The following is a 14,439-nucleotide window of genomic DNA, read 5'->3' as shown; positions in this document are numbered from 1 at the left end:
GGGTGTTGAATCCTCTGATGTTAAGAATTGACCTCCAACGAGGCAGGTGTTTTAGTGAACAGAAGTTTGTGTTAGTAAGTTAAACTTACATGATAAATGTCTAAATTGGGAGCTTGGAGCCTGTTTTTGTTAAAAGTATTACAACACAGCACAGCTATGCTAATTTGTTTCCTGTATGGCTGTTTTTGCACCATAACAGAGTAGTTAGGACAAACTGTAAAGCTTGAAATGTTTACTATCTGGCCCTTTACAGAAAAACTTGTGCAGACCCCTGATCTAACTCAGTGAATTTGTTTTGGAATTGTTAAGCAGTACTATTATTTTATGAAAATATTATGCATCAAAGTCTTTTTTTAAAAGGGGGGTTAAGACATTTAATTAAAAGCTAGGTTTTAAAAAGTGAGGTTTGTAAACGTTCCAGATCAAAACCATTTTTTGCAAAAAGGTTGGAACTGGTTGAATAAAAAGTAGGTTTTAAAAAGTGACGTTTGTTTGTGTTGGATAATATAAAGCTATCAACTTCATTTTGAATTTTTGTTAGATTAAAATGTTATAGTACCCCATGATTCAGGAGATTTAAATAGATGTGCTCAGGTGTAATTCTTTGCCCCCAGCAGTTCAGTGTTTTAATTTTAGGGGATGATTTATTCCTACTGCTGACATTTTATAAAAGTTACACTTGCATACAGCATTAGGGTAAACGTTGATTTTTATACCATTGGTATAATGGTATAACATTGTTATACCATTTGTTTTCATATATTTGATACCACATTTAAAGTGCTATTCCCAGATCCCTTTCAGGTGTTACTTCTTGACCAAGATTAATATTTTCCTGTGCACTGGGCTCTGATTTGCTTCCAAACTTGCGCAGAATTGAAAAACTCCCTTAATATAAATCCGTTCATCAGTTTCATGTTTTTCTTAGGTCTTCTATATTTCAATCTGAATTCCTTGCCCTTCAGAGTTGTTGAATAAGTTGAGGCTTTGCTGTTATTCGGAGAGGGGTGGTGGTGGTGGTGGTTTCCCTTTCTTTACCTATCAATTTAGGTTCTCTGTTTCCCTGAATCCCAGGTCTTGCTTTTGTATAGCCCATCTTCCTGCCTAGGCCTTTCCATCTATAAAGGTCTGTTCCATCCTTGTAACTGAATTATCTGTGATAGTTTGACTCATAGAAAACTCAAGGTTTTGTTAAGAGATTTGAGGCTGTTTTGAATCTTTGGCGTTCATATGAAGTGCTTAGTGTTCTACCACTGTCATCAGTGTTCTCCAGTTAACTGTCTGTCTGGGGTTTGTTTCATCCGTTGTGCTGAGCACTCAGTGGGTCCTGTCATTGCTGTAAACATGCTCTTCAATCCTGGGAAATGTTACTGAGCTAGTCCTTCCACATGCCCTTCACCACCCGTCTTTCTGTTCTCTGGAATTGTTATTTGGGTGTGAGCCCTGCGCATCTAATGCAGGCTGTTAATTATACTTCGAGCGATTTTGCAACTTGCAGCTTTTTTTTTTTTTTTTTAAGGTTTTAAATTTCAATCAGTTTCTAAGGCCACCCATTCCAGCCTGTTATTCTATGGGTTATCTTTTTTTCATGTCTGAGATTATTTGTAACTTTGAAAGTTTTGTTTCCTGCAAAGTGCTTTTCTTGCCTGTTGCTCTGTCCTCTGCCCTTAATCTTCCTCCTATTTGTTGATCCTTAGCTTATATTTAGGAGTGGAGCATTTTAAAAGTTGCTTGGATGTGTGTGGGGCTGAGGGATGGGAAGGATAGGGACTTGCCAACCATGAGGTTCACTGCTAGACAGTCAGGCTGTCTCATTGAGAAACCTCTTGATGCATTTCTCCTCTACTTTGAGCTGATCAGGTTCCCCAGAGAAGTCTTTTTTTTTTTTTTCCCATTCTGCTGCCTGGAGGGTAAAAAAACTTGGCTGCCAATGTTCTGAGATCCCAATGTCAGGAGTAACCTGAGGGATCTGAACAAGTAAAGTACTTTTTAACTCCTTTGTTTTCATCACAGTATGTCTGTTCAAAGACCACCCCCCTTTACCTGCTCAGACAAGTTTCTGCCAGGATGCGGGAGTTCAGTTGTCTTGCAGTACAGAGAGGATGTGGAGGTTTAAGTGCTTGTCAACCAGTCCTCCCCTTTACCTCTATTTCCAGAGAGATCAGGGCTGCCTTTGGAGGTTCTGTAATACAATTTGAAATACCCTCACTGCTGACAGAAAATTCCTTTCTTGTCTGCTTAGGTACTTGCCATTTGTTCAAAAGCTTTGCAGCTTGTATAGTTCAGTAGTTTCTTCTTTTTTATAGTATGTGTTTGTTGTTTGACTATAACTTGTGTAATCTTAGTTCCCTGACCAGGCATCGAACCCATGCCCACTGACAATGAAAGTTAGATTGCCAGTGGTAATCCAGTGGTTTGCCGGGGGATTGCCTCCTGTCCATTTTTTTTGTCCTTAACATGGATTTTTTTTTAAACAACCAGTTTTTGCCAGGGACTGTTGGCAGCCTGCTCTCCCCCTCCCCCCCTTTTTTTTAAGCACTGGGTTTTAGTAAGATTTCAGAAGAGACGAAGTGTTAAGCAGCCTCTGTGTGTGTGTAGGGGGGGGTGATGATTGGGGGAACCAAATGAGGCAGACAAAGAACAAGTATTTCAGTGCCCTTCTAAAGTTTGGCCAGAAAGTAAAGTTTCCAGGTTGCTAGTTGAACATGGAACTAATCTCATTTACTTGCTGGACAGTGTTAGGAAGCATTGATTTCACTTCTCCCATCAGTTTTTTAGATGTTAGCGCTACTGATCCCATTTTCTATGCCTGTTGTCCTAATTCAGATTTTGATACCTTTTGATTGACAAGATATCTGCTACCAGCTGAGTTAATTTCTCTTCCCGGCGTCTTGGGTTTTCTCCTTTGTCCCTTTCCTTATGTTGAGTATGTTTCTCACGGTTGCAGGTCTTGTTTAGCACATCACTCTTTCCACATTGGTATGGCGACTGCTTCATTGTATGCAAGTTAGAATATAGTGTGTGGATACCTCTCCAGGTTCCATTTATGTGGAGATAATTTTGAAAGGTAATCTTACTAACAGCATTAGAATCTGAATATCAGTTCTTTGTGCTCTGTAGTAACGTGCTTTGTTTTACTGCCTGGATCTTCCCGACCCAGGGATTGAACCCTGGGTTCAGTATCCTACCTTGCACTTTAAAAGTACTGTATGTGTATGGCCTTGAGGTATTGGGAATTTTAAAACAAGGACTGGTTCCACTGTCCATCACGGTGTTTGTTTTTTCCTGAATTATATAATGAGTTTTATTTGGTTTAGAGTCAGATTAACCAGAAATGTAAAAATCTGGATACATGCATAATGGATACACTGACATCTCAGTAAATTTATTTGGGTGCAGTTTATGTAATAGTGCCGTTTATCAGTGCATTAATACTTAAGGATGACCTTAGATTTCATAAAGACTGGTTGTTGCCTACCTTTGAAACAGTTGAAAAGAATGCATTTACTGTTTCTTTACTGCTGGGCATATTTAGGAGTCTAATCTGAAATTTTGCATATGTAACATGATTCTAGCAAGATTAATATCCAGCTGTGTAAAATGAGTTGGCTTGGGCTATATATTGCTGTCAATTGCCTATAATCTGAAAAGTTGGGGGAAAATTTATTATAATCTGAAACTTGCAGGCTGTTTATATCAGAATCAGTATTGTTTGGAGGTATTGTCTGGAATTCTGTATTTCACATACACTGAGTGATCTTAGCTGCTCTAGAGTTGTAAGGACTTGCTTTAAGATGGATAGTTAAGCTTGCTATTTTCATAAGAATTTTTTGTTTTTACTTTTATCTTGTGTAAAGACAAAGGTTCATGTTTTGTAGAACTTAACACCACTCAAGGATTTTAATCACAGGCCCCAGGTCTAGCTTGAAAGAAAAAGTAGACTTGGCATTCTAAAGAATGTACGAGATGACAGCAGTAGTGTACAAGCTGGGGAAGGAATAGAGGTGGTGGGAGGAGGTAGTTACTGAATTCTTTGAGGCAGTACATTCTATTGCCTGCACATTGCCCCCTTGGTTTGTCACTGATTTCACTCAGCGATTCCATTTTTACGAATTGTTAATCAGCAACTCTGTTTAAAATTGAGTGTTGTCTTGAGTTGGGCTGATTACATATTGCCTTATTTGTTCATAAGCATCTTTTCGAATCTAATGAATGATGTAATTCCAACAGCCTCCGGTTATAAATGACTATAGTATAGTGCGTGCTGTTACTTCAGTCGTTTCCGACTCTACTGCCCTATGGACTGCAGCCCACCAGGCTTCTCTGTCCATGGGGATTCTCCAGGCATGAGTACTGGAAGAGGGTTGCCATGCCCTTTTCTAGGGGATCTTCCCGACCCAGGGATTGAACCCTGGGTTCAATCTCCGTATTGGTAGGGTTTCGTCTCCTGCATTGGCAGGCGAGTTCTTTACCACCAGCACTACCTGTAGCTTTGGATAAAGACAAGGATCCAAGGGACTGTAATTTAGAAGACAGCAATGGGGTAAGTGCTAAGTGTTAATTTTCCCTACTAAGCCCTATAAAGGCGGATAATTTGGAGGGACAGAAAGAGCATGAAGAGGACTAGATAAAACTATTTTACTACTTAAAAAGGGTGAGATACTTTATAGGAATGAGATCCTAAATGAGCAAGGTGTTCCTTGTTACAACAGTTCAAGTCAGTTATTTTAGTTGTCAGGGCAGGAATTCTTTACAGTCTTCAAAGAAAGTACAGAGAGTAGGAAAGGTTTTATTCATTAAACATGGATATTAGGGTTACTGGATTCTGTTTTGAAAAGCTTAAGTAAGTTGCTTGGGAAGATAGTTTATTTCAAGGTATACATTTTATTTGTGTAGGCATATTGTTTTAGAATTTGAAGGCAAGGTTACTTTCCTGAATTTTTAAAAATTTCTCTTAAAACGCCAGAAGAAACTTAAGAGGTCTGTTTGTACCAGTACCTAAATGTGACATTTAATATGTCATGGAAAGCTGTGCTTTGAATAAAGACTTGAGAAAAGTAATTATAATTGCCCCCTTTTTGTTGTATGGATAGCCTGATTACATGGGGCTTTATCACATATTCAGAAAACATTTGCCAATCTCAGACTGGTGAAGTGGAACCCTTTTTAAAAGAAATTGAAGAATGGGTTAGTTATGAGATTGGCTATGGTGATAAAGAAAACTTCAGAATGCTCAGAAATTTGTTGTAAATTGCTTCTCCAGTCATTGATAAAGCATGCTACTACTAATAAATTAGTTACGTGTATTAAGGCTTATCAGCATGTCATTTTTTAAGAACCTGGTTTATTTGATTTTAAACCTAACGTGATGTTCTCTGTGCCATCTGACATTTCCAGGCATACTTTCCCTATGCAGATTCTGTTGGAACCAAGTGTTTGCAGTTCTAGGAGTCTACTTCTAGAGTCTTAATATTCAGTTTATAGGGGGCTTTAATGGGGTTTTGATTTGCACTGAACTTCCTTTTCTGGAAAGATTACTCATGTTCACATTACACTGTAGTGCTTTTGTTTTGCAATTAAAATGTATGGTTACAGCAGTCATGCATTTTTCGCACTGTCTTTTTTCTTTTTTTATTTAAGCTTTCCCCTCTTGGGTGAATTTCTTGAAATAACATAGGTCTTATTTTCTTAGTTGACAAAGTAAGGCAACTACTGTCAAGTCAAAAAGGACATAATGTTAAATGATGGGATTTTATGCATAATTGGTTTAATAATATTAAAAGTTGAGACTGTGATGGATGAAAAAAGGGGTTTCCAGTTTTCTACAGGATGTTCTGAGAAAGGATGCCTGCGATAGGAGTAACCTCTAATCTCTATGGGGATGTTCAGTCTTTGCCCTCAACTGGACTTGCTGTCAGATTGTGGTGAAACCACCAAAAGGCCTGGGAATGCATTTAATATCTTTGCAGACTTACACATTTTTCAAAGAATGGCAAATTACAGTTGTGCAATAGCAGAAACGTTAACCAAGGTACTTGTAGTCAATGTAAATACAGAAAAAGCCTAACTGTTATTTCATTATATTCCTATGTTTGTGTCCTTTGAGAACTCCTTTCAAGGGCTGTGGAGGTCTCTGTGCTGGCCTGGAAAGAGAGAGGTTGCCATTATTGGGTGGGTCATAGTACTGAACAGGTGCATCCCTTCAAGTGAACTCTTCTTTAACCAGCTTGTGATTTGTCTAAATGCAGGCTGGAATTAAACCATGCATTCTGTAGTTCTAGGTTCTGCTAACATTCTATAAAGAGATAATGAACTTTGAAAAGTTAAAATAATTCTCAGATGTATTAGAATGTGTGGGACATTCTAATAGATTATTTTTTAAAAAATTCTTGTTTAGTATATTATAGATGATATCAAATGAATGATTCTGAGGTTCTGCACTATCATTTGCCCTGTGATGTTGGGCAAATAAAATTTTAACTCCTCCAACAAGCATCAGTTTTTCCAGCTATAAAATTTGATGTTCTTTAGGAGGTATGTGCAGTGTTTTGATGGTGGTTCTCAGCTTCATACAGAAAGTGTGATGTGGCTAGGCTTGAGGGCAGTAGACATAATTGTCCACTGTGATGGGAATGAGTACCCTTTGCGAAGCTTGCCTAGGCACCTGCAGGCACCCTGGTTTTGCTTCTGTCACTCTTCTGGAGTTTCTTGCTATGAGGGTCCATGTAGTAGCCCCATGATTTTTGTGAGTGAAATGGAAAGATGAGAGAAACAGGAGGGAGGAGTTAGGATAGGCAAATTAAAGACAGTTCTGGAATAGCCGTGATCCCCTTTTGAAATAAACTCAAACAGTTTCCTGGGGAAAAGAAAAATATGTAGTTAACATTTGAGGTGTTTGCATGATACCCAAGTGAGTGTCTCCAGTAGAAAATCATTTGATTCAGAAGGAAGGTTACTGCCAGAGAAGGCAATGCTGTGGGAGTGAATACAAACACTCCAGATAGTGTGGAAAATGAAGAGACCTGAAGGCTGAGCTCTGTTGGTCCTCTGAATGGATGCATGTGTGCATGATTGAACTCCCCAGGTCTAGTCCACTTTCTCCACCCCCACAGCCAGCCGTGTCTTCATTTGTTTATCCTCATTCCTCTTAAACTACGTTAGCCGAGTGGAGTCTGGCGAGTCAGTTTTCTTATCTGTAAGACGGGGAGAATATTATGTACCTAAAGGTTGTGAGGATTAAATAAAGTATTTAAACAGTACTGGCACATCAGTGGTCAGTAACACTTATGACTGCCTCTACCTGTTGAGATAACTTTGATTTCCAGTAGGGTCCAATTCCCATCCCTCTTAATGATTGGAGCCAGTGATGATCATTATCTTGTATTTATTCCCTGCCACATAACCACCATTTAAGTAGATGGTATTTTAGTGTGTTTATGATCTTTATGGGTCTTGCCTTCTCAACTGAAATGTAAGCTTCCCTTAACATCAGGACCACTTCTTAGACTTGTGTATACAGCCATTCATTTCTTAAACATTGGTTATCTCTGTCAGTATGGTGAAGTCGCTCAGTCGTGTCTGTCTCTCTGCGTAACTTGGAATAAATCCTAATGTTCTAAGACTGTTTTGGTGCCGAGTAGGAACTCAATATTTGAACTCACAAATGAAAAATCTAAGATTGTCTATTTGTTTCTTTCTACTTGGGTATATTGTGACAGATGCAGCAGAGATAGCAGGGAAACACTCCTTACTAAGCAAGTGCTTTACTTCCTTCTTCCTGGCAGCTTTCAAGAGTTGGTAAAAAATAAACATGATCTGGAAAACAGACTCTCAGACTGCCTGGGAAAACAGGCATTCTGAGAGACTTGCTTCCTGGAACCAAGTGCTTTAAACAGTGCAAGTGGAGAGGAGGTTGCAAAGACATGTAGTAACATAATAACATGTAGTATAACGCTCAGGCTTCTGGGTCTTGGCATCTCAATATGTAAAACTGAGGGCGGGGTGGTGGTTAGATGAAGCGATCCTTAGGTTCCATGTCTCCAGGCAATAAATACACTAGTATTCACTGGCAATCAGTGAATCATTGTTTTATGAAATGGCAACCCACTCCAGTACTCTTGCCTGGAACATTCCATGGACAGAGGAGCCTGGTAGTCTATAGTCCATGGGGTAGCAAAGAGTTGGACATGACTGAGCAACTTCACTTAACTAGATGTTGTTTTATACATAATTATTATAAGTTGCAGAAATATTAGGTAAATTTTATAGGGCTTCAAAAATAATGCCTGCAAAACTCATGACAATATCTCTTCTTAAAAAACTTCAGAATCCTATCTCTACCCTCCAGAAACCACTACTAACCTGGCCCAAAGCAAAATAGTACTGATACGTTGTCTGGCCCACAATTAAGCAGTCAGATAATATACTCTGAGTTAAATGTGGGTTTCACGGCTGTATACTTCAGTCAGTACTTGAATCAGTAAAATAGCTGTCTTAACTATGTGATCTTGAATTTAACTTTGCTATTTTGTCATCTGCAAAGTAAAGATAAAGCTATGTCTAAGCCTAGACAGCATATTTAAAAGCAGAGACATTACTTTGCTGACAAAAGTTCATAGAGACAAGGCTATGGTTTTTCCAGTAGTCGTGTACTGATGTGAGAGTTGGACCATAAAGAAGTCTGAGGGCTGAGGAACTGATGCTTTTGAACTGTGGTGCTGGAGAAGACTCTTGAGAGTCCCTTGGACAGCAAGGAGATCAAAGCTGTCAAATGTTAAAGGAAATAAACCCAGAGTATCATTGGAAGGACTGATGCTGAAGATGAAGCTCCAATACTTCGGCCACCTGATGCGAAGAGCTGACTCACAGGCAGAGACTTCAATGCTGGGAAAGATTGAAGGCAGGAGAAGAAGGGGATGACAGAGGATCAGATAGCTGGATGGCATCACCGACTTAGTGGACATGAGTTCTGAGCAAACTCCAGGAGATAATGAAGGACAAGGAAGCCTGGCATGCTGCAAGTCCATGGGGTTGCAAAGAGTTGACATGACTTGGCGACTGAACAGCAGCATTAACATAGCACTTACGTGCTTAGAACTACTGTTTATGTGCTTTACTTTATACTAAATATAATTGTTTTACCTCTTCATGTCATTGAAACACTTCTCCCCCAAAGCACTTACTACATTATGTTGGACTGTATTCCCCCGCCCCCCCGGGTATAAATTACAGAAACTCCAAAAATTTCTAACATTGAAAATGCTTTAATAAAAAATATTTGGTGAATGGAAATGTGATATTGTGCTGGAGGAATTGGGACCTATTTAAAGTGCTGAAATGAGATCATTATTAGGATTAAAATGAGTTCTCTAGTAGTCAGGAACTTCTGATCTTTTTATTCTTTTCCCATGGGTCACTATGACTTTTATGATTTTAAAGCCAACTTTATGAGACTTCTGTGGCCATTCAGTGGTTAAGACTCCACACTTCCACTGCAGGGGGCATGGGTTTGATCCCTGGTCAGGGGACCAAGATCCTGCATGTCGTTCAAACCAACAACAGAAACCTATCTCAGACGTCATGATCCCACTTAGCACGAAACCTTGTTAACCAACTGTGAAGAAGTTGAATGTTTTGGTTTTGAGAAATATTAGTGATTCATGGTTACTGAATGAGTGTATCATTCAAAAACAAAAAAACTGTTGGGGTGGTAAAATAGAAGACATGACCTGTGATTTACTTGAGAAATGACAAAGTTTTATATATTTTTTTAACTTTACCCCCTAAAAATGCCTAGTATAAAACACAGTGGTTTGAATTTTCGTTTCAATGAAAGAGTGTGTAAAAGAGGTGATGTATATCTGGACTGGACTCATGTAGATTCTCATTGAAAAAAATTATTTGGCTGCACCAGGTTTTAGTTGCAGCACACAGGATCTTTGTTGCAGCATGTGGGACCTTTAGTTGTGATGTGTGAACTCTCAGTTGTATGTGGGATCTAGTTCCCTGACCAGGGGTCGAACCCAGACCCTCTGTATTGAGAGTCCAGTCTTAGCCACTGGACTACCATGAAGGTCCCATGATCAGGAAATTTTAAGGTCAAGGTCATTTCTGAGTAAAGAGTAAGATGATGGGAATTTAGTCAATGCCATAAATGGAATCATCTTTCCTATTAAGTAATAACACTTAAATAGCATTTACTATGGGGTAGACAGCTGTGTGGTATTATTATTATTAGCTCCATTTTGAAAACAGCACCAAACATAACCAACTTGTCTAAAGTCACCTCTGTGGTACCTGGCAGACTGCAGATTCCAGGGTTTGTGCTTGTAAAAAAGTAGTGGAGCAATGGTAATAATAAAAACAACCCCCAACCCCTCAAACCAAACGGGGTTACAGAAATGGAAGATACACAAAGACAACAGTCGAGACACCAAAGAGACAAGGAAATTCTTCAACCCCTTCTCCATGCCTCCTTCCACTTTATTGTCTGAGTCACCAGGGGAGCCCTCCTAGCACTAGAGAATGCTTTTGTAATTGGTGGTAGAACTATAATTACATGTAACAATTTAGTGGTACCCACTGGGGATGGGGAGAAGGGTCAAGTCGGTATAACATTTGTACTGAAAAGAACGATGATGATTGAAAGAAGAATTGCGATGCTGATGATTATGACCTTTTTGCAGTGTTTCCGCCATATCCTCCTAAGAATCTTCATTGTTTGGGGGGATTCTTTGGCCTGAAATTAAAAAAAATTTTTTTTTTCATAATTTCTTCTCATTTCTGGATTAATGTGTGCCCTACAATACTTATTAGAACTATTTAGAAGAATGGATTTAATTTGATTTTGATCAATCACAAAATCTCAATAGGTCTGAGCAGCTATTCTAAAACGGTGCACCAAGATTCCTTACGGTGTTCAGCTCTAGTTTTATTGGCTTTAAAAATTTTTGACCTTGAAAAGTTACTCTCTGAACTCCAGTTTCCTCATCTTCATGATTTTACAAGTGTCACTCTCCCTTACAACGCTATTTAAAATTGCTAACCCGTCTCCATCCCAGCATCCCTCTTTCCTTTCAATACATTATTTTTTCCCAAAGTACTCTCCTCTAACAATATGTAAATTCTACTTTTATTGTTTGTTGAGAATGTAAGCTCTATGAGGGCAGGGATTTTTGTCTGTTTTATTCACTGCTAATCCTGGGTGTTCGTTGGAAGGACTGATGCTAAAGCTGAAACTCCAATACTTTGGCCACTTCATGCGATGAGTTGCCTCACTGGGAAAGAGTCTGATGCTGGGAGGGGTTGGGGGTGGGAGGAGACGGGGACGACAGAGAATGAGATGGCTGGATGGCATCACCAACTCGATGGACATGAGTTTGAGTGAACTCCGGGAGTTGGTGATGGACAGGGAGGCCTGGCGTGCTGTGGTTCATGGGGTCGCAAAGAGTCGGACACGACTGAGTGACTGAACTGAACTGATAGTCCCAACAGTGAACCAGCGATACAGAGCAGGTGTTTAGTTAATATTTGCTGGAAAAAAATGAATGACTAAATCTGCTTATTAAATGAGGATAATAGTACCTGCCACAGAGTAGCCCAGATTCTGAGAATTTGAGAATTAACCAAGATAATGAATACAGTATATGAAGACTGGATATAAGAATAAATTATGCCATTATTAGTATTTTGATGAATAATGAGATGGATTTCCCTAAGTATGATACAAAAAGTTGCATATCTTCACCTAATTAACCTAAACAAAACAGCACACTTTTATTAAATATTATTAAAATTATTGAAAGAATTCAAGGAGAAATGAAGAGAAATGAAACCTGGCCACACAAAATTAAAAAATTATTCTGCCCACCCCCCTGAAGTAAGCTTTATTGTTTTCATTCAGTCCACTCCTTTTTGTTTTTAAAATACGTGTAACTGCTTTTCATCTAGTCATAATACAAGTGAATTGCTTGATGCTCATATGGATTTCTGCTGTCTGCCTCCTGGATAAGGAAAACTATCATATTTCAGTTATCTTTCTTCATGCATCAGGTTTGCTTCTTTAGTCTCAATGTATGGTGATTTTCTAGGAACAAAATCAAGGTAGATGCTTGCAGCGCTTACTGTAAGTGGCATGAGTCCTGGTGTGCCACTCAGATGGCCTCATGACTCTATGACAAGTTAAGGGAGCCCAGGTTTGTATATCCAAGATGATGATGATTATTTCCAAGGATTTGGAGTATGGAAGCTAGCGACTAGGTGTACTTTCCAATGTGCTATAATGCTTTAAGTGCAGGTACTATGGGACGTGCATTATATGTATTTCTGCACAATACTATGTAATACTCATCATAACCTTAGGTTAATATTCCTGTTTTACAGTGTTGAAGAAAAATGAGGCTGAGAAAGGTTGAAGTTATTTGCCTTAGATTTAGAAAAAGTGACGGAGCTGGAATTCAGATCTAGAATTGTGTGACTCTACTGCCTTGTGTAGAAATATCGAATTAAGGTATAATGGGCTTTACATTCTTCTCTTAGATTATTTACTCTTTTATTAATGTAACATGCATGTACGGGTTGGGCAGTCAGAATTCTATAAGGCGTGTGGGTAAAAAGTGCCTTCTGTCCTGCTCCTTTCCACCCCAATCCTATTTTTCAGAGGTAATCACTTTCAGCTCTTGTTTGTGTGTTTTGTTAGTTGCTGTATCCCTATTACTCGGAACAGTGGTTCTCACCTGGGGATGCTTGTGCCTTCCCGAGAGCATTGGGCAGTATCGGGAGACATTTTTGCCTGTCATGAATATAGGGGGTGCGGGTGTTGCTGCTGCTGCTAAGTCACTTCAGTTGTGTCCAACTCTGTGCGACCCCATAGACGGCAGCCCACCAGGCTCCCCTGTCCCTGGGATTCTCCAGGCAAGAACACTGGAGTGGGTTGCCATTTCCTTCTCCAATGCATGAAAGTGAAAAGTGAAAGTGAAGTCACTCAGTTGTGTCTGACTCTTCATGACCCCATGGACCGCAGCCCACCAGGCTCCTCCATCCATGGGATTTTCCAGGCAAGAGTAGTGGAATGGGGTGCCATCGCCTTCTCCACCTACTGGACATCTAATGGCTAGGAGCCAGGAATGCTGTTGAACATCCTACAAGGCCTAGGGCAGTCCCAAGTGTGCCACGGTTGAGAAACCCTGACCTAAAACAGTGTCTGATATATAGTGGGTAATCAGTAAATACTTGCTCAATGCATCTCATTTAGCTGTTTATTTTTTCCTGGTGTTTGTTTTCCTCTGGATTACTAGAAATATTTACGTATTATTACTATACATATATATTACTAGAAATATATATATATATAGTTCTTGGTTTTTTCTGTTTCCAACTATAGAAAAGAGGATATAATTCCTACCATACCTCCAAAAAAAAAAAAAAAATCCTTCCTTTGATGGCTCCTCTGTTGGATCCTTTTATCTACTTTTTAAAAAAAATTATTTATTTGTTAATGAAGGATAATTGTTTAACAGAATTTTGTTGTTTTCTGTCAAACATCAATATGAATTGGCCATAACTGCACATATATTTGTTTTTGACTGCGCCGGCTCTTCTTTGCTGCCTGAGGACTTTCTCTAGTTGTGGACAATGCGGTTTACTCTTTGTTGCAGTGAGTGGACTTCTCGTTGCAGTGGCTTCTTGTTGCAGGGCATGGACTCTACGGTGCATGGGCTTTAGTAGTTGCAGCATGAGGGCTCAGTATTTGTGGCGCATGGGCTTAATTGCTCTGAGGCATGTGCGATCTTCCTGGACTAGGGATTGAACCCATGTCCCCTGCATTGCCAGGCAGATTCTTAACCACTGGACCACTGGGGAAGTCCCTTCTGCTTTGTCTTGGAAGTTCCACACAGAGTCTTCTGATCTGCGCCAGTGGGTTTTGGTTGGGGTCCAGGTTTGCTGTACCTAAAGCTTTAATCTTCAGATCTTTCTTCACCAGTATTCTGGGCATGCCCTTCTCTTGTGTTTGCCTCCTGTTTTTTAACTCTCACTTCTTTTCATTTCTTGATTTATTCCCTCTTGTTGGTGAAAAATTTCTTCTGAAAATTTCTTGAAAGGGTGACTGGGAGGTAAGTTTCTGAAAATTTACATGCCTAGAAGTGTCTTTATTCTATGCTTACATTGAGTTGGTAATTTGGTTATAGAAATCTAGTGTAGAAATCATTTTCTTTCAGAATTTTGAAAGCATTCCTTCTTTTCTCTTTAGCACACCTATACTGTTTCTGCAAAATCTGTTGTTACTCTAATTGCCAAGTCTTTGTTTTTCTTTCTCCATCTGAAAGCCTTCAGAATCCTCTCTTCCTTTTTAACATTCTATAATTTCAAGATTATATGCTCTGCTCTGGTCCTTTTGTGTTCATTGAATCTGTAAATTCATGTTATTTGTTTTAGGAATTT

At 39.3% G+C, this 14,439-nt stretch overlaps 1 protein-coding gene across 1 annotated transcript in view; it reads right to left on the bottom strand.

Annotated features, from left to right (window-relative positions):
- Positions 1-10,441: 10,441 nt before the first annotated feature.
- Positions 10,442-14,439, bottom strand: part of LOC129561476 (uncharacterized) — a 42,828-nt gene continuing 38,830 nt past the window's right edge. Inside the window, exon 7 of the mRNA XM_088836131.1 lies at positions 10,442-10,738. Coding sequence (XP_088692257.1) covers positions 10,601-10,738 — 138 coding nt within the window. The 3' untranslated portion in view covers positions 10,442-10,600. The remainder of the gene's footprint in view (positions 10,739-14,439) is intronic.

Source organism: Moschus berezovskii, chromosome 5 (genome assembly GCF_049115385.1).
Source record: "Moschus berezovskii isolate FMDL1 chromosome 5, NW_MosBer_1.0, whole genome shotgun sequence".
NCBI lineage: Eukaryota > Metazoa > Chordata > Mammalia > Artiodactyla > Moschidae > Moschus > Moschus berezovskii.
The sequence above is the reverse complement of the archived record's forward strand: the minus strand, read 5'-3'. Positions and strand labels throughout refer to the sequence as shown.